The sequence below is a fragment of the Labeo rohita genome, chromosome 8 (assembly GCF_022985175.1).
Source record: "Labeo rohita strain BAU-BD-2019 chromosome 8, IGBB_LRoh.1.0, whole genome shotgun sequence".
NCBI classification, from domain to species: Eukaryota; Metazoa; Chordata; class Actinopteri; order Cypriniformes; family Cyprinidae; genus Labeo; species Labeo rohita.
Window position 1 is genome coordinate 32633245 of NC_066876.1, and position 25255 is coordinate 32658499.

At 32.7% G+C, this 25255-nt stretch overlaps 2 protein-coding genes across 2 annotated transcripts in view; one reads left to right on the top strand and one right to left on the bottom strand.

Annotated features, from left to right (window-relative positions):
- The window catches only part of ikbkb (inhibitor of nuclear factor kappa B kinase subunit beta), a 51947-nt gene extending 40955 nt beyond the window's left edge, over nucleotides 1-10992 (top strand). Inside the window, exons 10-22 of the mRNA XM_051117585.1 lie at nucleotides 167-383; nucleotides 465-659; nucleotides 769-883; nucleotides 2971-3094; nucleotides 3175-3326; nucleotides 4882-4943; nucleotides 5044-5147; nucleotides 5749-5798; nucleotides 5874-5973; nucleotides 9213-9360; nucleotides 9448-9551; nucleotides 9637-9736; nucleotides 10259-10992. Of these exons, the coding sequence (XP_050973542.1) occupies nucleotides 167-383; nucleotides 465-659; nucleotides 769-883; nucleotides 2971-3094; nucleotides 3175-3326; nucleotides 4882-4943; nucleotides 5044-5147; nucleotides 5749-5798; nucleotides 5874-5973; nucleotides 9213-9360; nucleotides 9448-9551; nucleotides 9637-9736; nucleotides 10259-10306 (1519 nt within the window). The 3' untranslated portion in view covers nucleotides 10307-10992. The remainder of the gene's footprint in view (nucleotides 1-166; nucleotides 384-464; nucleotides 660-768; nucleotides 884-2970; nucleotides 3095-3174; nucleotides 3327-4881; nucleotides 4944-5043; nucleotides 5148-5748; nucleotides 5799-5873; nucleotides 5974-9212; nucleotides 9361-9447; nucleotides 9552-9636; nucleotides 9737-10258) is intronic.
- Nucleotides 10993-11396: 404 nt separating this feature from the next.
- Nucleotides 11397-25040, bottom strand: vdac3 (voltage-dependent anion channel 3). The gene is made up of 10 exons (XM_051117309.1): nucleotides 24900-25040; nucleotides 22442-22529; nucleotides 21327-21398; nucleotides 19626-19675; nucleotides 17500-17652; nucleotides 17363-17415; nucleotides 14898-15125; nucleotides 14571-14721; nucleotides 14436-14493; nucleotides 11397-12116 (listed from the first exon to the last, which is right to left on the bottom strand). Exons 1-10 carry the CDS (start codon nucleotides 24993-24995, stop codon nucleotides 12025-12027), a joined length of 1041 nt encoding a protein of 346 aa, XP_050973266.1. The 5' UTR covers nucleotides 24996-25040; the 3' UTR covers nucleotides 11397-12024.
- Between the last annotated feature and the right edge of the window lie 215 nt (nucleotides 25041-25255).

Consider the following 25255-nt stretch of genomic DNA (forward strand, 5'->3'; position numbering starts at 1 on the left):
TTTAATAATTATTCATTAGAATAATAATTATATTTTTTTAAATATTTTATTATGTCATTTCAATTAACATTTATTTTGTTCCAAGTAATGACTTTTTTTAATGGTTTTAGTTAATGATAATAACCCTGATATTAACCCATGTGGTTAATCTAACTCTGTGTTTTAGACTGTTAGCTGGTGAACTGGAGAGCTGGCTGCAAATGATGCTGAGATGGTCACCTAAAGAGCGAGGCAAAGATTTTAAACAGCGGAGCAAAGACAGTCAGGACGGGGCCAAAGATTCGGAAGAGGACAGTAAAGAAAGCAGTTCAGAGGCCGGCAAAGACTCTCCAAAAGCCTCCTGTTTCTGCTTTGATGAATTAAGCCGCATTCTGAATCTAAAGGTAGACAAAGCTTTTGTTGAGGGCATGAGTATAGTTTCACGTGTAAGCATGTCTAATGCTAAATTGTCTCTATCTCCTCAGCTGGTCCACGTGCTCAACATGACCTCTGCTGAAATATTCACCTACTCGGTGCAGCGGCAAGAGGACGTGGCGTCCCTGCAGGAGCGAATTGCGCAGGACGCTCGCATTCCTCCGGCTACTCAAGAGCTGCTGCTGGAGGCGGGACTTGCACTTGAGCCGCACAACAGCGTCATGCAATGTGCAATCGATTACAGCGTATGTTTGATGGAACAGAATTTTGTTTTTGTATTTTAAAGTAAGCTGATTTTTTTCACACAGGTTGTCCAGAGTGTTAATATTATCCTGATTGTTTTGTGTTGTTTAGATGATGGACAATCGGCGGGCAGACGAGCCCCTGGTTTTCCTGTTTGACCGTTCATGTTACAGCTACGAGCCTCAGTTTACACCACGTGTCCTTCCTGAGAACATCCGATTTGTCCGTGAGTTACTGTTCAATTGCAAGATGTAAACTCAGAATTAAGAGAAAACAAGTCACAATTCCAACTTTTTTTCTCAATTCTTAAAAAGTCTGAACTGAGATAAAATTTCCTATATATTTATTTATTCTTTTTTCTAAATAGCTTTATAAAACAGGCTTCCATTTAAAAAACTACACTACCATTCAAAAGATTTTTAATGTTTTTTTAAAGAAGTCTCTTCTGCACACCAGGCTTGTATTTATTTAATCCAAAGTACAGCAAAAACACTAAAATTTTGAAATATTTTTACTATTTAAAATAACTGCTTTCTATTTGAATATATTTTAAAATGTAATTTATTCCTGTGATCAAAGCTGAATTTTCAGCATCATTACTCCAGTCTTCAGTGTCACATGAACCTTCAGAAATCATTCTGATATGCTGATTTGGTGTTCAAGAAATAATGATATTAATTATATAAATTAATACTTTTATTTCGCAAGGATGGTTTAAATTAATTAAAAGTGATGATGAAGACATTTATAATATTACAAAAGATTCCGATTTAAGATATATCCTGTTCTTCTGAACTTTCTATTTATCAAAGAATCCTGAAACAATTCTACTCAGCTGTTTTCAACTTAATAATAATAACACATTTTTTGACAGCAAAAATTTTCATCTTGGAAATGTTTATTTAGTAACTGAATCTAATTTTATGTGAAAATGTATTAACTTTTAATCAAATAATTAGCAAGAAAGATGGTAAAAGCACATTTTCAGTTAATAATGTTATTTTATTATTTCTTTAAAAGCCCTGTATGTCTTTTCCGATTATTTGTTTTTTAAATAAGCACTTAATATCCTTTCAAATAATTAATTTATGAATATTATTATCGCTTAAAAAACAAGCACCTGATATTCATTTTTTTATTATTAATTTTTTTTAAATCACTTGACATTCTTTCCAAATTATTATTATTAAAAAATAAGCACTTTACATTGTTTCCAAAAGATTTTTTTTTTTTTTTTTTTATTATTAGTATTTTTTTAAACAAACAATTGACATTATTTCATTGTTATTTTTTTAAAATAAGCACTTGATATCCTTTCAAAATAATTAATTTATTCATTTATTACAAGTAATTAGCAAGGAAGATAGTAAAAAACACTTGATTATCAATTAATTATTTTGTTATTTATTCTGTTATTTATTTTAAAATCCCTTTATATCTGTTGATTAATTGTTTAAAAAATAAACACTAGATATCCTTTCCAAGTAATTAATTTTATTTTATTTATTATTATTATTATTATTATTTAAAAAAAAACAAGCACTTGATATCCTTTCCAAATAATTAATTTAATTTAATTTTATTATTATTTTTTTTATTTATTTATTTTTTCCAATGAGCACTTAACATACTTTCAGAATCAGAATATTAGAATGATTTCTGAAGGATCATGTGACTGGAGTAATGATGCTAAAAATCACAGAAATAAATTACATTTTAAAATATATTCAAATAGAAAACAGTCACTGTTAAACAGTAAAAATATTTCAAAATTTTGGTAGTGTATATATTGTGTTTTTTTTATGAAAGGTACAATTACCTTATATATAACCTAATATATTTCCATATATATAAAAATGTAAACACAGTTTTTAAAATATAGAATAAAAAAAACAATGTTAAAGAATGTTTTAGTCCAAATTAAAATGTAAAACAAAATGGCTGTTTGAAAGCGTAAATATCATTTGACTTCCTCTCTTCTCTGTGACAAGTGTGTCCAAAACAGAATGTACTACAGCCTGTTTTGTTTCTTGGGAAAACCACATTATTTCTGCCTTTCTCTAAAAGTGAATTTGCATTTTCATTCAGCTGGTCTCCCACACTTGTTCCCACCACACTACTTGACCATGTTGTGTTTGTGTACATGACAATGCATATACCTTTTTTACACAGTGTTGTAAAATTTAACCAACAAGCATCCTAAAGATGCATTCTAAAAATTCAAGACATTGTAAAGTATATACAATAAGACGACTGTTCATTAGCGCAGTATATAAGAAGGGCTCTTAAACTGATCTGTGTTTCGTGATTTAGAGAACGAGCCCAAGCGCTTGCTGCCCTACAGCTCCCAGAGACGCACGTGGGGTCAAGCGTGGCACACTATCCGGGCGCTGAAGGAGGACTGGCAGAGACTGCAGCAAGGCCAGAAAGTAGCCATGTAAGACAAAAAGCGCTCTGTAGGAGATAACGCTGATATGAGAGGTTGTAGGTGACTCATTTACTCTCTTTGTGTTCCAGCATGAGTCTCCTTAGACATAACGGCACGCTGTCAAAGCAGAAGAACGAGATGGTGTCCATGCACCAGAGGTTAAAAGCCACGCTGGAGTTCTTCAGCACCAGTCTGCACATCGACATCGACAAATACCAGGAGCAGAGAGCGACTGGCATCGGTACGACACACGACCAGAATCAAATACCAGTGTACCGCTTATTGCTGTTTAAAAGCAATTTGTGAGTCTTACATGACCTCATTATGTTGCATGATTAATTGTGTGAGAGGCATCCAATTATCATCTTACAAATTAAAATGGTTATTTAGTAACTGAATCTAATTTGATGTGACAATATATTAACTTCTAATCAAATAATTAGTCAGGAAGATAGTAAAAAGCACCTGATTATTAGTTATTAATTCATTTATGTTATTTTTTCTCTTATAATCTATATTTATATATAATCTGTTATTTATTTTATTTTTTTTTAAATCTCTTTATATCTTTTATAAATAAATGTATTATTTTTAAAAATAAGCGCTTGATATTCTTTCCAAATAAGTATTTTTTTAATTATTAATATATATTTTTAAATAAGCACTTGACATTCTTTCCAAATAATTGTTATTAAAAAATAGCACTTGATATCCTTACAAATATTTTAATTATTATTATTATTATTATTATATTTTTTTAAATAAGCACTTGACTTTCTTTCCAAATAATTAATGTATTCATTTATTATAAATAATTAGCACAGAAGATAACACAGGAGATAGTTTTTAAAAAGCCCTGTATATGATTTATTTAATAAGCACTTGATATCCTTTCCAAATAATTAATTTATTATTATTATGATAATAAAAAAAACTTAATTTCATTTTTTATTATATTTATTTAAATCACTTGACATTCTTTCTAAAAAATAATAATAATAATAATTATTATTATTATTAAAAAAATAAGAACTGGATAATTTATTCATTTATTATTATTAAAAACATTTACAGTCATTTCCAAATATTTTTTATTATTAAATGAGCACTTGTCATTCTTTCCAAAATATAATTCTAATTATTAAAATGTAAGCAATTTCCAAATATTTAATGTATTATTATTATTATTATTAAAAAAAACATTTAACATCCTTTCCAGATTATTAATTTTATTTTTTTTCATTATTAGTATTATTTTTTTTAATAAGCACTTGACAACCTTTCCAAATAATTATTATTGAAGATAAAGCACTTGACATTCTTTCCAAATAATTATTTCAATTATAAAAAATTTAAATGAGCACTTGACACTCTTTCCAAGTAATAATTATTATTAAAAAGTAAGTACTTGACATCCTTTCTAAATATTTAATGTATTCATTTATTATTATTATTATTAAAAAACATTTAACATCCTTTCCAAATAATTTATTTATTATTATTATTATCATCCTAATTTAAAAAATAAGCACTCTCTCAATTAATTTTGTCACACTGGGAATGGAAGGTCAAATTGCACTGTCATCTGTTGTTTTTCCAGATTCCATGCAAAAAATATCTAAATACTTTTGCATATGCAGTTTACATACTGCATATTTAAGAAATAGTATGATAGTTATGCTATTCCATACATAACCAAACACACAGGTGCTCAATTCTGTTTCACATTACTTTCAGAATGCGTGAACACTAAGTGTTTATTTGCTCATGTTGTGTGTTGTTTACATGTTTTCCAGCTTCTGAAAAATTATTGAGCGTCTGGAGAGAAATGGAGCAAACTGCCCTGGACTGTGGACAGGTAAGAAGAGCGTATGTGTGATTTCAGTGATCACAGCTAATGTTTGTGTTGTTGCAACTGTATGTTTTAGTGTAATGTGATTGTAATGTGTTTATGTCAGACAGAAGACGTGAATAAGCTGGAGGAGGAGATGATGACCCTTCAGACTGATATCGTGGACCTGCAGAGACAGCCGTGGAGGAGTGGAGAAGCTTTAGAGACGCTGTAAATCAAAACACACACTCACTCTACTCTCACGTTAATCATACCGATGATGTAATAATTGGTGTAAGGATCGCCGATATCAGCTGAAACGATGAATCATAAACAATGATAGATATTAAAAATAATAGTATTGATGTTAATATTATTACATTATTTTTTTATATTTCATACATTTGTTTCATTGCAATTTGCCAGGACTGTTCAAAATAAAAATAAAATCTTAAATGCAGGTTATTATTTTTTAATCATATTTGATAGATCAGGCTTTATGTATTATATGGTCTGATATAGTGAGAATATGAAAGAAAAGAAACAGCTCATTTTTATTTAGAGGCCCAAACTGAGCAAAAACACCCAATTTGGTGCATTCTGGGATGTAGTAGATTATGTGCGACAAGTTTTTCAGCAGTTTTGATCATGTTGATCATTTAAGATACAGTAGACATTATATTAAACTCTGAAATATCTGTCAAAGATTCAGTGTCGTGAACCTCACAAAGTGTCACTGTAAAGTGGTACCTCATAGACCTGACTTTGTTTCCCAGCAGACTGATGTAAATTACCTGCACATGAACTCACTCACCTGTGTTGTGTTTTGTAGTGAGGTGAAGGCCATGGAGCTCTTCCGTAAACTGAGAGAGAAACCCAGAGGTAAGAAAGAAATTCTCATCTTTCTCAGGACAAGCTGATTCATCATGTGATCTGAAAGTCTCTGTATGTCTCCAGAGCAGCGTAGTGTGGGCGACTGTCAGGAAGTCATCAAACTGGTGGTTCAGGCCGTACAGTTCTACGAGAGGAAGTTACGGGACTTTTACACACACCTGAGGTCAGCTTATGTGTGATATTTAATCAGATTTCATGAAAAACTTCTCTGCTTGTTATATATGAGCTCTGTTTCAAACCTTGCTGTCTACATAGGAACCTTCCTTCTATGTAATCGGATTACTTTTTTCAAGTAACTAATAAAGAAACCATTACTTTTAATTTTACAATGGAATATCTTTAGTTACTTTTTAAAATGTCACACAAGTTACTTTGTTTTCCAATTTATTCACTGACCGCTCTCCTGTGCCGATGTTGAAGGAAATTAGCTGTTTATTAGCTGCATTAGTATGTTTCCATCACTTTGTTTTTATGTACATTTTGAAGTATCACATCAGAAACAAGTGATGGAAATGGCAAATTAAAAACAATAAAACTGAAACTGAAAAAAAAAAACTTTAAATTCGCAAGGTTACCATTACCACCCTCATCCAGTCAAACAACTTGATTGAAATGCACCTAATTTGCACAAGGCTTTTTTTTTTGCAAACTTCGAAAAGATTCACTTTACATTTAGGTCTTTTGAGTTTTTCTTATTAAAGGGGTCATCGGATGCCCATTTTCCACAAGTTGATATGATTCTTTAGGAGCTTAATGAAAAATCTACAATATACTTTGGTTAAAAATTCTCAATGGTAGTGTAAAACAACACCCTTTTTACCTTGCCAAAATAAGCTCGGCAAAAATCATCCTATTCTGGACGAGGTTCCTTTAAATGTTAATGAGCTTTGCTCGCCCCGCCCCTCTCTTGTCTCTGTAGAGTGACGAGCATGTTTACTTAAGCCGCATTTAGCCGCTAAACTTGCTAACTTAACTAGCACTTTTAATATGAAAGGCGATAGCAAAGATTTATTAAAAAAAAAAAAACCTATACTCACTTCTGCTGTAAGTGAAGCTGCATCACGAATGATTCGCGTGAACATGGACGGATATATGTAGATCGGGAGGTGCATTCCCTTCACAAACAAACGTAATCCGCTGCATCTTCAGTGCATCTTATTTTGTTCATTATTACATCCAGCAACACAACACCTCAATCGCTCAATTGGAGATACTCTTGTCTAACTTACATCCCTGCTCCGACATCGCAAGAATGGAAATCAGACTGTTACAGTTGATTTAAGGCGGGTCTGAGGTAAGACGCTCATGTCAGTCAACTATTGTGGGAGCGGCCTCTGAGAATGGCTTGATTTGAAAAAGGGGATATTATTTTTACAGATTAATTAAAAACCACTGCATGGATTTTTATCATTATAGGGTAGATTTGTACATACACTGCCAACACACATTAATGTTCAAACAACATGTAAAAGTTGCATCCGATGACCCCTTTAAAAAACAAATGAGCAAGCCCAGCCCAGGTGACAAAAAGTAAGGTAATGTATTACTTTCTGAAAATAGTAACTAAGTTACACAATTAGTTACTTTTTCATGATGTAATGCAATTCTTTAATGTATTATTTTCAGAAGTAACTTAAAAAGTAAACTAGTATTGAATCTTAAAAGTGACTGTGCAAAATGCTACTAAAATATCAACGTATGCCAAATATTACAGTACACAAATACTGGATAAAATAGTTGATAAGATGAAATTATTTCAGTTATCTCGAAATTATCCTCACAGTGAATAACACATTTGATGTTTGGCATAGAAAGAAAAGGAGCACTTACTTCTCCTACCTTTTTTATGAACTTCATGTCCAGAGAACAGCAGTGATGGTTTACAATGCCGCAGACCTAGTAATATTGTCAAAAGCACCTGTATTTTGGTAGTAAAAATCATACAAAATGTAAAATACCGACTGCATTCGGTACCCGCTGATTGTCAGCTGCTGTGAAACCTTCAAACGTGTATTTGTGCGTAGGTTGCCAGGTGTGCGAAACCAAACCATCAAAATTGCTAATCAAAATTAACCTAAAAGAAGCCAAATCGCATTTTTCTGTTTCTCTATTTCTCGTCGAAATAGCGGTTCGGGGCGGAGGCGGAGATCCCTTTAATTTGCGGACTAAAAAACAACCCAAGGCAATGGTGTAAAAGTAGTCCAATTCCGCAAAAAAACTTGGCAACACAGGCTCTCTGAAGCGCATCAACGGATTCTGTTTACAACGTTTTTTTTTAAACGATGTGCGTTGTGGCCAATCATAGACCTGTTAGTTGAGCGCGAGAACGCAGTGTTCAAGTAAATTATAAAAAGCAACTGTATTATTATATATATGCTTTCAAATCCTATATATATGCTAATATATGCTTTTCAAATCCTCCCGCGCGATTTTGTGCAGGCTCTGTGTGGAGAGCGTTTCTAATTACAACGTATTTTTTGAAGCGGTGAGCATTGTGGCCAATCACAGACCTGCCTGTTGAGCACAAGAACGCAGTGGCCAATCAGAGACGTTCGAGATTGCGTTAGTCAGAATCCACTCTACGTTGCTGAAAACTCTCGTTAATCTGTTCATAATAACCAACAAAGTATAATCGCCATAGTCATTGTGCTGTATGATTATATGTGATTATAAAGCGACTTTTTGCAAGAGCGCAAAACTATAACTTAACACAAAATAAATGACACAAAACTTAATAAATATAAATAACACAAAAATAAATATAAATAAAAAATAAACTGGCCACTTGTTCTATTACATGTAATGTTTTCTGTTATGCATTTTATTAGTCACTGTTGTTCACCTTATTTTTTGAAACAATGTTTACTTGATAAAAAATGTTTTATTTACTTAACTTTACTTACAATTATTAGATTATAAGAATCAATAATTAACTTAATTTTTCAATTTCACTAAATTGAGCTAAATAATGACTATTGTCTTATGTATGGATGGATTTTGCAACATTATTGTCAAGTTTATCTCTGTGAAGCTTCTTTGAAGCAAGTGCTATAGAATCAAATGTGACTTAAAATTAATTTTATGTTTTCAAATAAAATAGTTTTAGTAGATTTTTGGTTAGGTACTGAGAACTGTAGAAATTAACTGGCATATCATGACAACATTACTAGGTAGGTAGCTGAGGTTTTGAAACAAATCTATTTATGTTCATGTCTAATTATTCTGTATCTTAATGCATTGAAAATGAACTAATTAGTATGGAATTTGTAACTTTGAACTTGATCATTGCAATGTTTTTATATACTTTTTTGCTCTATCCTGCATTATGTTAGGGAATGACTTGTTCTGTGATCAACTGTGCAAAAAAAATTAAATTCTAATGTGCATGTGTGTGGTGTGCAGTAAGACGATGGTGTGCCGTCAGAGAGTCCTGGAGCTGCTGCCGCGTGTGGAGGGGATGGTGAGCGCGATGGCCCGCAGCGAGAAACAACTGCTGCATCTGCAGGAGAAGAGACAGAAGGAGCTGTGGAACCTGCTCAAAGTGGCCTGCGTATGCATACTACTAATACTACTTCTGCAGTATGCTTGTGTGCACATGCACAACACAGTGCGCTTGACTTGATGTTGTGTGTTTCAGAGTAAGGTTCGTAGTCCAGTAAGCGGCAGTCCAGATGGAGGACGAACTCCACCGGCCCCAGCACACCCGCTGATGTCCCACAGACCGTCCGACGTACCGCAAACGTGAGTCCAGTTTCAACACGTGAGACACACTTTGCATTCATGTGCATGTTTCCATCATGAGTGTTTTTCTCTCACGTGTGCTTAGAGACGAGTCTCAGCTTGTGATTGAAGAGAGCAAGATGTTTGAAAGCCGCCTGCAGAGTTTAGTGCAAGACACCATTCAGGAAACAGAGACTAGCATGCAGGTAACTAATTTAAGAAATAACCCTTTTTTTTTTTTTTTTAGATTTTTTTACTGAATTTCAAATTCAGCAAAATTCAAAAATAAAACTTTGCTAAAAATATATACACTCTCACATCATCTAAGATGTCGATGAGATGGTTCCTTCGTCAGATTTGGAGAAATGTAGCATTCCTTCACTTGCTCACCCATGGATCCATTGTAGTGAATGGGTGCCGTCAGAATGGAAGTCCAAACAGCTGATAAAAACATCAGCAGCTTTTGGTTTCAAGGGTGCAAACTGATGGACTGGATTGTTTGTGGATTATTGTGATGTTTTTATCAGCTATTTGGACTCTCATTCTGACGGCACCCATTCAGTACAAAGGATCCATTGGTGAGCTAATGATGGGATGCTACATTTCTCCAAATCTGTTGAGGAAACAAACTCTTTGAAAATGTTTCATGAATTCAGCCTCATTAAAACATGTCCATAAACACACAGATCAGATATTATATTCATCACTGACATTCATTTCTTTTTCAGATACTGAGAGAGTGGGAGTGGTTGAACGGAGGACAGGATTTGGCTTGATGTCACAGGTTGCCAGCTACTCTAACTCCTCACATGAGAGCGTTTGTCAGGGAATCAGATGGTTACCTCAGAAGCGAACAAACATAATGCTGTACTGCCACCACCTGGAGGAAATGCGATACTGCAGGCAGCGTGTGCTGACAATTAATTCCTGTGAAATCTTTTCTTACCCCTTTAATGTTTTTTTTATCATTAATATTAGTCAAGGATTCTTGCATCAGAATACTTGACAATTTTCCAGCCTTTCTGATGCTTTCTATGCAAATGCCTCTTCACATTTAGTGCACTTTTAATTGTGTACTATTAATGTTGTTGGCGCCATAGCTTGTGCTGTTCCTTATTTGTAAGTCGCTTTGGATAAAAGCATCTGCATATTGAATAAATGAAAATGTAAATCCATCCTAGTTCCTCATTACATCACTGTGACTAGATAGACCAAGTGTCTGATCACTCAGTAGGTGTCAGTGTATAAATGTGGACATTTATTATTGTTTTTATCCTTTATGATGTTAGAAAGATGTCATGATAAAAAGTAAACCTGTCCAGATCATACACATGAGTGTGTGAACTTATAAAATATGTAAAATACAGTTTCAGTTAGGAAAATTATTTTTATATGCTGAGAAAAAAATAACACCTTTCCTTTGGTAAACAAAGTTTTTTTACACACAAAAAAATAAAATAAAATGTTGTATCCAAGTGTTTGTGTGTTCTTTTTTTTGAGTGTAATTTCATTACATGTAAATATTTTGAAAAAGTTTTTTTTTTTCTTTTAATTTGCACTTTTGATATAGATCCAAAGTTTTTTATATGAAAAAATAGCAATTAAATACACAGCATTTTTTTAGTATCACTGAGATACTAAGTTTTCATTCATATTTTGAATTAGTTTTTATTTTTTGTTTTCGTTTTGGTAATTTGTGTGTGTTTGTAATTTTTTGTTATTATTTTTAAATATGTCTGTATATTTTTATTTTCTACAAAAAAAGTTCTAAGTGTGTGTGTGTGTGTGTTTGTTTTCTAGTGTAATTTCAAATTAATATAAATTGTGTTTGCTTTCTAAAAAGGATAAAAAGCAAATGGAAATAGGTTTTGTTCAGTCAGCATTCCTCTTTATTGAGTTCCACAACATCAGTTTCTCCTTCAAGTCCTCCGCTTTTAACATAAATCAGTTTTTTTTTAAGGGAATAAAACCAAAAAACTCATGGACCATCATCTAATAACTCCAGCCCACAAACACACAACAAACCAGTGATAAAATATTACACGTTTGGCAATGAACGTTATACAGAACGTGGGCAAACGTGAGGGGCTTGACATTCAGAGAGGCGTTTCTGATTAAACATTAAACCCATGAACTACAAGCACAACATACACATCAGATCCTGTGCGACTCTTTAGAAACCAAAAACTCTAAAAAATTATATGGTGCCACGTGTATAACATTAAAAGCGCTATGATATGTTGCTATAGTGACTGAGAGGAAGCTGTTGTGACGTTGTCACATAGTGAGCTGGTGGAGGATTGGTGTGGCCAGGAATCATGTGACTGGTGATCCTGTGTCTTATTGGTTCTACAGGGGTTTAAGGCCAGATTAGTTAAGGAGGAATTATGGGGGAAAGGGCGACGTGTGTTTTAGCAGGTGCTGAAGTCGTGCTGTCAGCTCCCTGTGTTTTTTTACTTTCCATCAGTGCTTCTATGCTTCCGTCTGTGCGTCATTACACCTCCAGCTCGAAGCCCATGCCCACCTTATGTCCTCCGGCGTTGAAGTTCTTAGCGTCGATCAGAGCAGACAGAGTGAGTTTCACACCTGCAGAAGATACAGGACGGTCATTGGCACTTATTATGTTGGCTTGACAAAACATACTGAAATCCTATTTATGCTTCTTCTTCTCAGACTAAAGCTACAACCAAACTTGGCTTGACTTTCAGACGTTCTGACTTGGTACACTATATCTTTTCTAACTGATCAGACCTATGTTTTTGTAAACCAGACAATCAAAACTATGAAAAATCCTATAAGCTTTCATTTGGGGGTCAAGCAATGTGCTAACAATGTATTAAATCATGTTAGCAACATGCTAAATCATATAAGCAACATGCTAAAACATGTTAGCAATGTGCTAAATCATGGTAACAACATGTTAAAATATGTTAACAATGTGTTAAATTGTAAAACATGTTAAAAACATGTTGAAACATGTTAGAAACACAATACATAAGGCTTACAACGTGCTACAACCTGTTAGCAATGTGCTAAATCATGGTAACAACATATTAAAATATGTTAACAATGTGTTAAACTGTAAAACATGTTAAAACATGTTGAAACATGTTAGAAACATGATAAATGAGGCTTACAACGTGCTAAAACATGTTAGCAATGTGCTAAGCCATAGTAGCAAAGTGTTAAATCAAACTAGCAATGCTAAATCATGATAACATGTTAAAACATGTTAACAATGTTAAATTATAAAACATGTTAAAAAAACACAATAAATCATGCTTACAATGTGCTTAATTATGTTAACAATGTGCTAAACCACAGTAGCAACAAGCTAACGTTTTAAAACACGCTAACAACATGTTAAACATGCTAGCAACATGCTAAAACATGTTAAGACATAACCAGCAATGTGTTAAATAATTTTTTGCAACATTTTTAAACATGTTAGAAACGTGCTAAACAGCTTTTTAAAACATGTTCAGACATGCTAGCAACATGTTAAAAGTATTAAAAACATTTTTGAAACACGTAAGCAGCATGTACAAAACATTCTAAAACATGTTAACAAGTTAACATGCTAGCAACATGTTAAATCATGTTAGCAATGTGTTAAATCAAGGTAACAGTGTGTAAAACAATGCTTGCAATATGATAAAACATCTTAAAACAAAATGAATGCTTTGAAAACGTTAAAATATAGCTAGTAATGTGGTAAATAATTTTTGCGACATGATAAAAACGTTAAAACATGTTGAAACATGTTAGAAACATGCAAAATCATGCTAACAGCATGTTAAAACAAGCTCAAAAGCTAGCAATATGCTAAAAACATAAGCATATGTTTTGAAAACATATTGAAACGTTAACAACATGCTAAATCATGCTATCAAAATGCCAAAACATGTTAACGAGTTAAAACATGCTAGCAGTGTGCTAAATCATGTTAAATCATGCTTCCAACATAAAATATATTAAACATAAAACACATTAAAACAAGCTGAAACATGTTAGAAACATGTCAAATCATGCTAACAGCATGCTAAAAATGTTCAAACATGTTAAAACAAGTTGAAACATGTTAGAAACATAATAAATCATGCTAATAGCATGCTAAAAATGTTCAAAGACGTTCAAACATGGTAGTAGCGTTCTAAAAAAGCATGTTTTTGAAAAGTTGAAACATGTCAGCAACATGCTAAATCATGCTATCAAAATGCTAAAAAATGTTAACAAGTTAAAACTTGTCAGCAAAGTGTTAAAACACGTTAGCAATGTGTTAAATCATGCTTCCAACATTTAAAAAGTTAAAACAAGTTGAAACGTTAGAAACATGCTAAATATTGCTATTAGCATGTTAAAAATGTTAAAACATGTTGAAACAGGCTAGCAATGTGCTATGTTAAAACACAGTAGTAACATGCAAATTCATGCTGTCAAAAATGTTAAAACATGTTAACAAGTTAAAACATGCTAGTAACATGTTAAATCATGCAAGAAACATGCTAAAACATACCAATGTGTTACATCATGATAGCAACATGCTAAATCATGCTTGTAACATGAAAAACATGTTAAAAGAAGTTGAAACATTGCAAACATGCTAAATCACACTAATAGCATGTTGAAACACATGATTTAGCAAGTTACCAATGTTATCAAAATGCTAAAACATGTCAACAACATGCTAAGTTGTTGTTGTAAAATGTTTTAAAATGCTAACATTTAACAATGTGCTAAATCATGCTAGCAACATGCTGTGCAAGAACATTTTAATAACATTTTATTGGCTTCGAGTTAAATCTTTCTGAAGCATTTTCATCACAGTTTGTTTACAAACTTTACTCATGTAGTTAAAATATGAATGAATGTCTGATTATTAATAACATGAAGGTGTTTGTTGACCTGGCCGGAGGCTCTGTGTGTATCCTACTCCAACCAGACTAGCGTTGTTCACTTTAGCCTGAAGAGAGACACAGGATTATGATCCACAGTCAGTGATATTTGTCAGTTGTTAGAGGATATGCGCTTTGTACTCACAGAGATAGAGGAGTCTTTATCTAGCTGGTATTTGGCAGCAATGCCAAAGCGTGTGTTGTTACTGCCTGCGGTCCAGGCCAGATTCACCGCCGTCTCCAACTGATCATTCACCTTCTGATAGATGGAGCCGCCGAACTCTGTGCCATCATTACTGCAACACACAACATGATTCACCTCAAAAAGATGAAATATTATTTGTTACTCACATCTCATTTGCACTGTAAGCCAGGATTATTATCGTTAACTCAACTAAGACCATTAAGAAAGGTAAATGATGATATATTAGTGGTATTTGTAATGTGAAGTGTTGCAGAAGTGTTTCCTCACACATTGGTGTGTAGCTGGAAGTCTCCTGCCTTGTAGCCCAAAGCGAAGTTGTTCTGGGCCAGTTTGGACTTGGCCGTGTCAAAGGCCATCTGATACCCGGCCAGCCAGCCTTCGTAACCCAGAACGGCTGCGGCGTGAATCGTTGGTCCGGCCAGGTCGAAATCTATATCACAGCCCACATTCATGTAATCGCGCTTATAGCCCGTCTTCAGCTTACCGCTCTTCTTCCTGAAGACAGCAGAGAGAGAATGATAGTGTAGTTACTGAATAAGCTGAATAATAATGATTATTATTATTATTATAAATAATAACAACAATAATATATACATAATAATAGTGATAAAATAATAAAATAAAACCCTTTTTATTTTATTTTAATATTATTATTATTTTTTTTAATAATATATTTTATTATTTATTCTTATTGTAATTTTTTTTTTCATTAATTAAAAATAATATCAATCAATATCATTATTTGAATGTAATATTCAATACAACAAATAGGGTGACAATTCACAATTGTCACATTTTAAAATAGATAACCGATTAAGATTAACAGAATACCACCTTTATTAAAGAAAATGTTATTTATATATTTTTATTAAGATTATTATTGTTTTATTTGTAATTTTTTATTGTCATTGCAACTATTATACTATTTTTAAAAAATATAAATATATTTTAATAGTTAAAAAATAATATCATACATATTCATTATTATAATTTAATATTAAATAGAACAAAACATGGTGACAAATTACAGTTGTCACATTTCAAAATACACAATCCAACATCAACAAAATATTACTTTTATTAAGGAATTTTAAATGAAGACATTTATTTGATTTTTTTGTTTTACTAATATTTTATTTTTATTAATATATTTTATCATTTTTATTTAAAAAAACATATTTAATAACAAAAATAATATCATCCATATTCATGATCTTAATTTGAGATTCAATACATCAAAACACATGGTGACAATTCACAAATGCAAAATCCAAAAAAGTTTTATTAAAGTGACTTTTTTTTTACATTAAAACATGTTGAAACATGTTAGAAACATGCTAAATCATGCTAACAGCATGTTAGAAACATGTTCAGACAAATATGCCAAAAAAATATTTAACACACTGAAACATTTTAACAACATGTTAAATCATGCTATCAAAATATGTTATCAAGTTAAAACATACTGGCAATGTACTAAATCATGTTAGAACATGCTAAATCATGCTAACCGCATGCTAAAACTTGCTAGCATTATGCTAAAAACAAAAAGCATGTTTTTGAAAACATGTTAGGAACATGCAAAATCATGTTAACAACTTAAAATATGCTAACAATGTGCTAAATCATGTTTAACCACACACTAAAAATGTTAAAACGTGTTCAAAACATGCTAGCATTATGCTAAAAACAAAAAGCATGTTTTTGAAAACATGTTAAAAACATGTTAGCAACATGCTAAACCATGTTAACAAAAATATGCTTACAACGTGCTAAATCATGTTAGAACATGCTAAATCATGCTAACTTCATGCTAAAAATGTTCAAACATGTTCAAACATGCTAGCATTACGCATAAAACAAAAAGCATGTTTTTGAAAACATGTTAAAAACATGTTAGCAATATGCTAAATCTTATTAACAACTTGAAATATGGTAACAATGTGCAAAATCATGTTAGAACATGCTAAATCATGCTAACCGCATGCTAAAAATGTTAAAAACAGGTTCAAACTTGCTAGCATTATGCTAAAAACAAAAAGCATGTTTTTGAAAACATGTTAAAAACATGTTAGCAACATGCTAAACCATGTTAACAAAAATATGCTAACAATGTGCTAAATCATGTTAGAACACGTTAAATCATGCTAACCACATGCTAAAAATGTTAAAACATGTTCAAACTTGCTAGCATTATGTTAAAAACAAAAAGCATGTTTTTGAAAACATGTTAAAAACATGTTAGCAACATGCTAAATCATGCTAAAAAATGTTAAAACATGTTCAAACAAAAACATGTTAGCATCATGCTATCAAAATGCTAAAACATGTTAACAAGTTAAAACATGCTAACAATGTGCTAAATCTTACTAGCAACAAAATATTACTGTTGTTAAAGTAGCTTTTAAGACATTTATTTTATTTTTTTTTGTTTTACCAATATTGTTGTTCTATGAAAGTTACTTTTTTAAATTAAGACATTTTATTATTTTTAGTTTTACTAATATTGTTGTTTTATTTTAATTAATATTTTTATCTTTTTTATTTTAAAAAAATAAAGTATTTTTTTTCTAATTAAAAATAATATCATCCATATTCATTATCTTAATTTGATATTCAATACATCAAAGCAAATATTTCAAAATGCAAAATCCAGCAAGTTACTTTTTTTAATTAAAGTGACTTCTTAATGACAAAACTTCATCTTTCGTCCAATCAAAGTGTTGACGTACCCAGTGTTGGGCACAAATGAAGTGTCCAATCCCACCTTCAGACCTTTGGCCAGCTTCATAGAAACAAGACAAAATAGTGCATCAAATAACCATTTAAAAGCTTCATGCATGTTTTAGAAATGGCGGCCTGGACTCACCTGATCTTCCAGAGTCACTTCCGTTGTCAGAACATTATCTGTGTTCCACTTCTGGTTCAAAGTCAAGCCCAGATCATTCACTTTATACTTGGTCTCCAGGTTTCCAGCCGCCTTTCCGGTGTCTGTGTTACTGGAACCACCGGTGGAGAACTCCTGAGAAACCAGAGAGAAACACGGGAAGTGACAGGATGCAGGGAAAGAGAAGAAAAACAACAGAGAGGGAGGAAGAGGAGGGTTTCACAGATTAACAGGAAAAAAAGGAAAAAGGATGAGGAGGGTTGGGTTGCACCAGCTGCTTGTCAAAAGTCATGTCAATTCATACTAGGAACCTAGTTAGTACCAAGTTAGCTTGTAACTAGCTCAGTATTTTATTTGGTTGCACCATCTGTTATTCAAATCCAAGATTCAAAACTACATAATTTAATTCATTCAGATTCAGTTAAACTTCATCATATAAAGAAGCTTTATATTATTATTATTTTTAATTAAATTATTACTTTTTCTGAATTTAATATTCAATATATCAGAATATGCTTGTCAATTTAGTTGGATAATTTATTCTTTTATTTAAAGTTTTTTGTTTTATTTTTAACTTGTCGTAATATATTTATTATTTTTAGTTTAAAATGTATATTAAGTTTAAAACAGGGTGACAATTCATAATTATTTAACATTTTTTATTAAGATATTTCTATTCAAAAAATCAAAAATAATATCATTCATTAGCTTAATTTAAGCTTAATTTAATGTTAAATACAGCAAACATGGTGACAATTTACAGTTGGCACATTTCAAAATACACAATCCAACATCAACAAAATATTACTTTTATTAAATAAAAAGTTAATTTTTTTAATGAAGACACTTATTTTAGTTTTACTAATATTCTTATTGTTTTGTTTTTATTAATTTATTTTAGCATTTTTATTAATTGTTTTATGTAAAAAAAAAAAAAAAAAATCCAAAAATCTTACCTTTATTAAAGAAAAAGTTACTCATTTATTTTTTATGCATAACTATATTTTATTCTTTTATTTAAAGATTTTTGTCTTATTTTTAACTTGTGATAATATATTTTATTATTTTTGTTTAAAATGTATGTTATTTTCTATTAATTAAAAATAATATAATTCGTGCCAGACTTTATTGATGCACATTTGTAATAGGAAAAGTACTAAAAATTTTGCATTTCACAATTACCTTAATCATATAAATACAGAACACAAATTTAATTGTTTGCCAGTCAGCTACATTGACTGAGGCCACAGTGTATTTGGTTTTAAACTTGAATTATGGGAACATCATTTTCACGCAACGACGACGGACATGAAACATCCTGAACGTTAGTGCAAAAACAAATTTAGCTAGAGAGGTTACGCCGCCAAAAGAGACTTAACAAATTCACATCCTCATATAAAACATCCCAGTCTTACCATCTGACATCGATGTCCAATTAAGAAAGCAAGAAAGACAGAAAGGAACAGGTTAGGAAAGAGATACACTGATGCAAACATTCAGATTCATGTGGAATGACAAAATCATTCCCAACCAGGGTATTATCATTAACTACAACTAAATCTATAAATTCCATAAATTCTATAAAAATCCATAAATTCTATACTTGAAATAAAAGTAAGGTTATCTGAAATTTAAAAAAATCTCATTTAAAAAATCTAATTTTAACTTTAAGCAATAAAATAAATAAATACAACTGAAATAAAAATGAATCAAAACTTGCAAAAAATGCGACAAAAATAACAAATTTTTATCAAAAAATAAAAAATGATTAAAAATTTCTAAAATAACACTGTCTGGAACGGGGCCTTTCTGACCCAGATACAGATGACAGCAGCAGTGGAAAACATGAATCAGCCACAAACACACACACTCATTCAACTCAATGAATCTACATAATGAACATCTGAACATGATGTTCACAAGTAAATATGAACTACATTCAAAAAAAGAGCACGAGTGACAAGGAAAATAGCCCTTAAATACAAGTACACAGTGCAGATATCAGATGGTAATGCCATGACACTTTGACATATGCCACGGTACTGGCTGATTAGTACCATGGTACTTGTTGGCACTTGGTTAAGAAACAGAGAAAATGAGCAACTCACAACTCCACTCTGAGACTTTGTCTTCAGGTCCAGTTTAACAGCTCCAAAGCCTGGGAAAAGAGGTAGAAAAATGTTGAATTAATAAGTTCAATATTCATGTTACTGATCTGAATCATTTCAAATCTTAAAATCAAATTTGTCTTTTCTGCCTAGACTTGCAGCAAAAAAAATAAAAAATAAATAAATATATATACTCCCGTTCAAAAGTTTGGGGTCAGTACATTTTTATTGTTTCTTTTCTTTTTTTTTTTTTTTTAAGAAATTAATACTTTTATTCACCAGAGATGTATTAAGTTAATAATTAAAAGTTTATTAAAAGTTAATAATAAATAATTTACATTGTTATAAAATATTTATATTTTGAATAAACACTGTACTTTTTAAACTTGTTATTCATGAAAGAATCCTGAAAAAAAAAAAAAAAAATTCACAGGTTCCAAAAAATATTTGGCAGCACAACTGTTGATATTATCCAACATTGATCATTCTAATAATAAATCTGCATATTAGAATGATTTCTGAAGGATCATGTGACACTTAAGACTGGAGTAACAGCTGATAAAAATTCAGCTTTTCATCACAGGAATAAATTCTATTTTAAAGTATGTTAAAACAAAAAACATTATTTTATATTGTAAAAACATGTTGCAATATTACTGTTTTTTTCTATATTTTTAATCAAATAAATGCAGCCTTGATGAGCATAAGAGACTTCTTTAAAGACTATTACAAGTCTTATTGACCCCAAACTTTTGAACGGTAGTGTGTATATATATATATATATATATATATATATATATATATATAGTTAATATATTTATATAATGACATATTTCATAATATATTATATAATATGGATATAATATACAGTTGTGTGCAGCAGTGTTATTTTAATATCACTGAGATACTACTATAGTTTTATAGTTATTATATATTTTCTATTTTTTTCTATTTTCCATTTTTTATTTTAATTTTAGCTATTTTATTGTGTGTTTTGTCATTTTTATTAGGTTTTTATGTCTATATAGTTTTTTATTTCAGTTTTAGATATTTTAGTTTTTCATCAGGTTAAGATAAATTGATTACCCAAATGTTGCCTTGAGAACTAGCTCAAATTAAAATAAGTAATAATGAGAAGAATAATTTTGAGTTATTTCAGTTTTTATTTTATTTTATATTATTTTATGTTATTTTATGTTATTTTATTTTATTTTATACAATAAGCCTAAAGAACCATTACACCTGGATGGGATCTATCATACAATGACTGATTTTAAAAAATGCAAAGCAACATGTATAGTCAAATCTACATCCTCAAATGCTACACATCAGTATTTCCACTAGTGCTACAAACTGCAAGATCAAGACTCTTATAAACACTCCCAGACCAACTGAATGTGTTTGTATGTCCATGCTCAATGTCCTTTGCATTATACTCCCATGAGGCTTTGGGAAGGAAAGCAATGGCCTATTTCTTCTAGAACTTGTTCCCATGAGGCTTTGGGAAGGAAAGCAATGGCCTATTTCTTCTAGAACTTTTTCCTGTCACTTAACCTTGAACTGTCCATCTGTCAGAAGGTCAGTATTGATTCCTCTGTGTTACTATCATGTTAAAGAAATCTATGGAATCCAGAAATCTGACTGAAATAACACTGAATAGTGACACTTTTGGCAGTAATGTGGCTCTGTAATGTCACTCACCATATCCTTTGCTGAAGATATCTTTGGCAGATTTGCCAAGGTCCGCGTACGCAGGAGGGACGGACATGTTTGCTGGACAAAAAAAGAGACAAGGAGACACTTTAGAGACACTGAGTTACTTGAAGCTCTTTGGTCGTGTGACATTGTGCATGTAAAGTTGCGCAACATGTTTACAACAGTCTTCAAATACCAGCAGCACACGCCTCCTGACAGTCCAGTGTCCTACAGAAGGCTGGAAAAACAGCTGAGAGTGCCAAAGGCAGCATGCTAGTACAGGTGCTGTGCAGCGTTTGCTCTAATCATCACTGCGCTGCAGTGCGAAGCATCACATGTGTTAACAGCTCATCATTGCACACGCTTTACACTGGAGGATCAAAAGCAGCATAAGACTATCAGCTGCAGCAGTCTGTTTCTATCCTCACACACACACACAGGGGTCTTCAAAGGAAAGTTCTGGGTTCAACATAAGTTCTACAGTATATTGTCCATCACCATAGAAAATCATGTCAAATACAGTCAGAAATTAGACTTACAGTGATGCATGTAGACTGAAGTGTGCAGTGTTTGTGTGCCAGAGGGTTTAAAAGCCAAAATGCACAGCTTGTATTTCTTTTAAAGCAATTATATTTAATTGTTTGTTTTATTTGAGCTGTAAAATGTCTAAATCATCATGAAACTTGTTATGTAATACAGATTCCTGTGAGGATGTAGCTCTGGGGTCCTTGTGTAACGTGTGAAAATTACCTGTCATTCTATGTATCTATCTGTCTATTGCTCTATCTGTCTGTCTATGTATCTATCTATAGTTCTATGTATCTATCTATCCATCAATCAATCAATCAATCATTCTATCTAGTTGTATCTATCTATCTGTCTATCGTTCTAACTAGTTCTATCTATCTATTTATCTATCAATAATTCTATCTAGTTCTATCTAGCTGTTATCTCTGTCTATCTATCTATCTATAGTCTTATCTATGTCTATCCATCAATCAATCATTCTATCTTGTTCTATCTATCTATCTATCTATCTATCTATCTATCTATCTGTCTGTCTGTCTGTCTGTCTGTGTGAGGTTGTTGTTGGTCCCGTCCTCTCTCTGTCCGTCACTCACCGCATGTCTTTGGCTTGCAGTGATGGCAGCTCTCACTGCTTCCTTTCACATGCGCCTCTTTCTGCTTGTGTCCTTTCTCAGACATGATCTGGGGTCAGAGATCACAATCAAACACACACCATCAAGCACAGCACACTGACTACCTGCATAACATGACGGTGTGGAGCCTGTGGCATTAGTGAGCATCACCAGGTGTGCGAGATCAGACGGAGGGGGTCGCCATGGCAACTGCTGAAGCATTGATCCAGGTGACGGGTGCTGATGCAGCATCTTTTCCGAGCACATCCCCCTCCCTCCGATCCCCAGACACACGTGCTAAAAATAGATTCAACTGACACCGCGGCTCCATGTGACGTGAGGCGATACGAAATGGGAAATGTTTTACTCGACACTAAACACTTTGACACCGGGATGCAATCCACATATAGATTAATTCTTCAGAGATGGATTGGACTTTTATCAGATGTGTTTAAAATTATGCACGCATGAGATGACGACTCTGTCGGTCTTCTAAAAAAGCTACATTTTATTCTAGATCACGTGGTGGTCGCCACTATATTACCAGCTTTAAAAGCCAATTAAAAATCAACCTGCTATTCATCGCCATTGAAGCACAGCTCTCACAGTCTCAGTCTGGTGCCAGATGCTCATAAATCAAGAACAAATCACTGCACTTTAGTGAACATCCTCAGACACAAAGGCCATTAGAGTGAGTGCAGCTCATGGGAAAAACACACATCTCAAAGACAATCTCAAAACATTTGTAATAAGAGCTTACTGTCTTTAAAATGCAATCATTATGTTGTACTAAATGTAATACTCTTTTGTTTTGCAGGTCCATACGATCCCATATGTTAATATTATCTGTTTGTCTATCTATCTGTCTATCTGTCAATGTTATGACTGATATAAAAATACAAATTATTTTTAAGAATTATCATACAATCAATGTGCAGAACTGATTTTTGAATTGTTTTATATATTTTGGCACCATAAAAACTAAAACCATTAGAATACAATAATAAAAAAACAACATTATGAATATTTAGGCTATGAATAATATAATAAATTATATTAACTTAATCTATGAACATTGTTTCTTAATGAATGCGCTTTATTTTATAGGGTCACTGGATGTTTTGCTTTAGAGACCCACCAGATGGTGCCATTTACTAGTAGAATTAATAATCTCTGAAGCAGAAAAATCTGTAAAATCTGTAAACATATCATCACCTTCCCTATAAATCTGTAATAAACCACTCAAACACACATGCATACATACAACACTATTATGCCTATACCATATGCAATGACACTGTGACTCTTTAAAAAAGTGAAAGATATGTTAAGAAATTAATAAGCTGTTTCATTTTCAGTTGTGGCTGAACATTCAGTTCTGCTTGAGACCAAACTAATTAACTAATGGTTCAGTGAGCTACTGTGATTTTAAAGCAAGCCTAGCCTGTCACAGACTTGTCCTTATTGATCTTAGATCTTAAAGATAGGTCCCTTAAAACGTGACCAACTTCTAACAAAGCAACAAAATAACATGTTTATAATGTACAGGAAAACAATGAGAGAGAAGAGAACAATGGCAGACATCACAATGAGCTCCATATGAGCCTGATATGACAAACACCACATGCACACTGACACACATGTAGTTCAGATGATGTTTTAGTGGATCTGATCATGGTTTTAATCAGTTGGATAACAGCTGTCATTCAGTCCCGTCCCAACCAAACCACACAAAGAAAGAAACTCGCTCAAGGCTGCACAAGCATCGCGCATGACTGACGCGACGCGACGCGACGCGACGCACGCACGCACGCACGCACAACGCCCAGATAACGAATAACGGTCAGCTTGAAACCTTCAAGATCAATTATCAGCATTAATGAGAGTATTCGCTTCACAGCGCGGGTTTACTGGTTTATTTCGGACTGTTAAATCAGAGGCGGCGCGCCGCGGAACACTGTCCGTTATTCCGCGGAATATTATAACGATCATCACAGAAACACTGTTACATTGTAACAAAAAGATCAGTGAGACTTCCAGTGATACAAAGTTTCATATTCAACCCGTCAAAATCAAAGTTCCACGACCAGTGAGAGAATCAGTGTCCTTGATGAAACACTGACATATTGTAGCCTGTGTCAAAACACAAATTAGACGCATAATACAGTGTCGTGAGGATTAAAACGCGTGATTTTAAGACTAAAACGTGAATGTGTGCACCAGTGATTTAATAATCATCAGTATTATGCTGTCATGACGTCTCTGCGGCCCTAAACGCGAACTGTCTGAATAACTACAGCTCCAACGTGAACAAAAATAGCATAAGCGCTCATTATTTCTCTGCAAAATGCAACCGAGTCTTTAACCGCTTGCGTATTTCTGGCGTGTCGAGTAATGTTTCAGTGCAGCATGCTTTGAGGATAAATCGGTAAACGCCTACCGTGTTTGGCGTGTCGATGTTCCTGACGGTGTTTCTGTACAGAGCGAGAGAGGACAGACTGAAGGAGAACGCGGCGGAGGCGCGTAAACCGCGCATGCGCAATCTGCAGCCGTCTCCTATTTTTCCTCCTATATTATGTAAATATATATCTAGAATTTCGCAACGGTTAAGTCTTTATCAGAAACACATTATTGTTCACCCAGAGTTTTGCAAACTGACCTCTCTAACTGAATGAATTAGCGCTGACAGACTGCAATGATTGTATAAACTTTGTTAGATACTGAATATATAAAGATGGAGACAATAAGCACATATTGAACTAAATGTTACATTTATTTATAATAATTCTGTATTTA

Excerpts from the sequence above, each read along its gene's own strand:
- vdac3 (XM_051117309.1), bottom strand. The coding sequence starts at position 24,995 with ATGCGCGGTTTACGCGCCTCCGCCGCGTTCTCCTTCAGTCTGTCCTCT. Across the intron at positions 19,676-21,326 it reads TATCTTCAGCAAAGGATATG|GCTTTGGAGCTGTTAAACTG; the intron begins GTGAGTGACATT and ends CTCTTTTCCCAG. Across the intron at positions 14,722-14,897 it reads TTCCAGCTACACACCAATGT|TAATGATGGCACAGAGTTCG; the intron begins GTGAGGAAACAC and ends TGTGTGTTGCAG.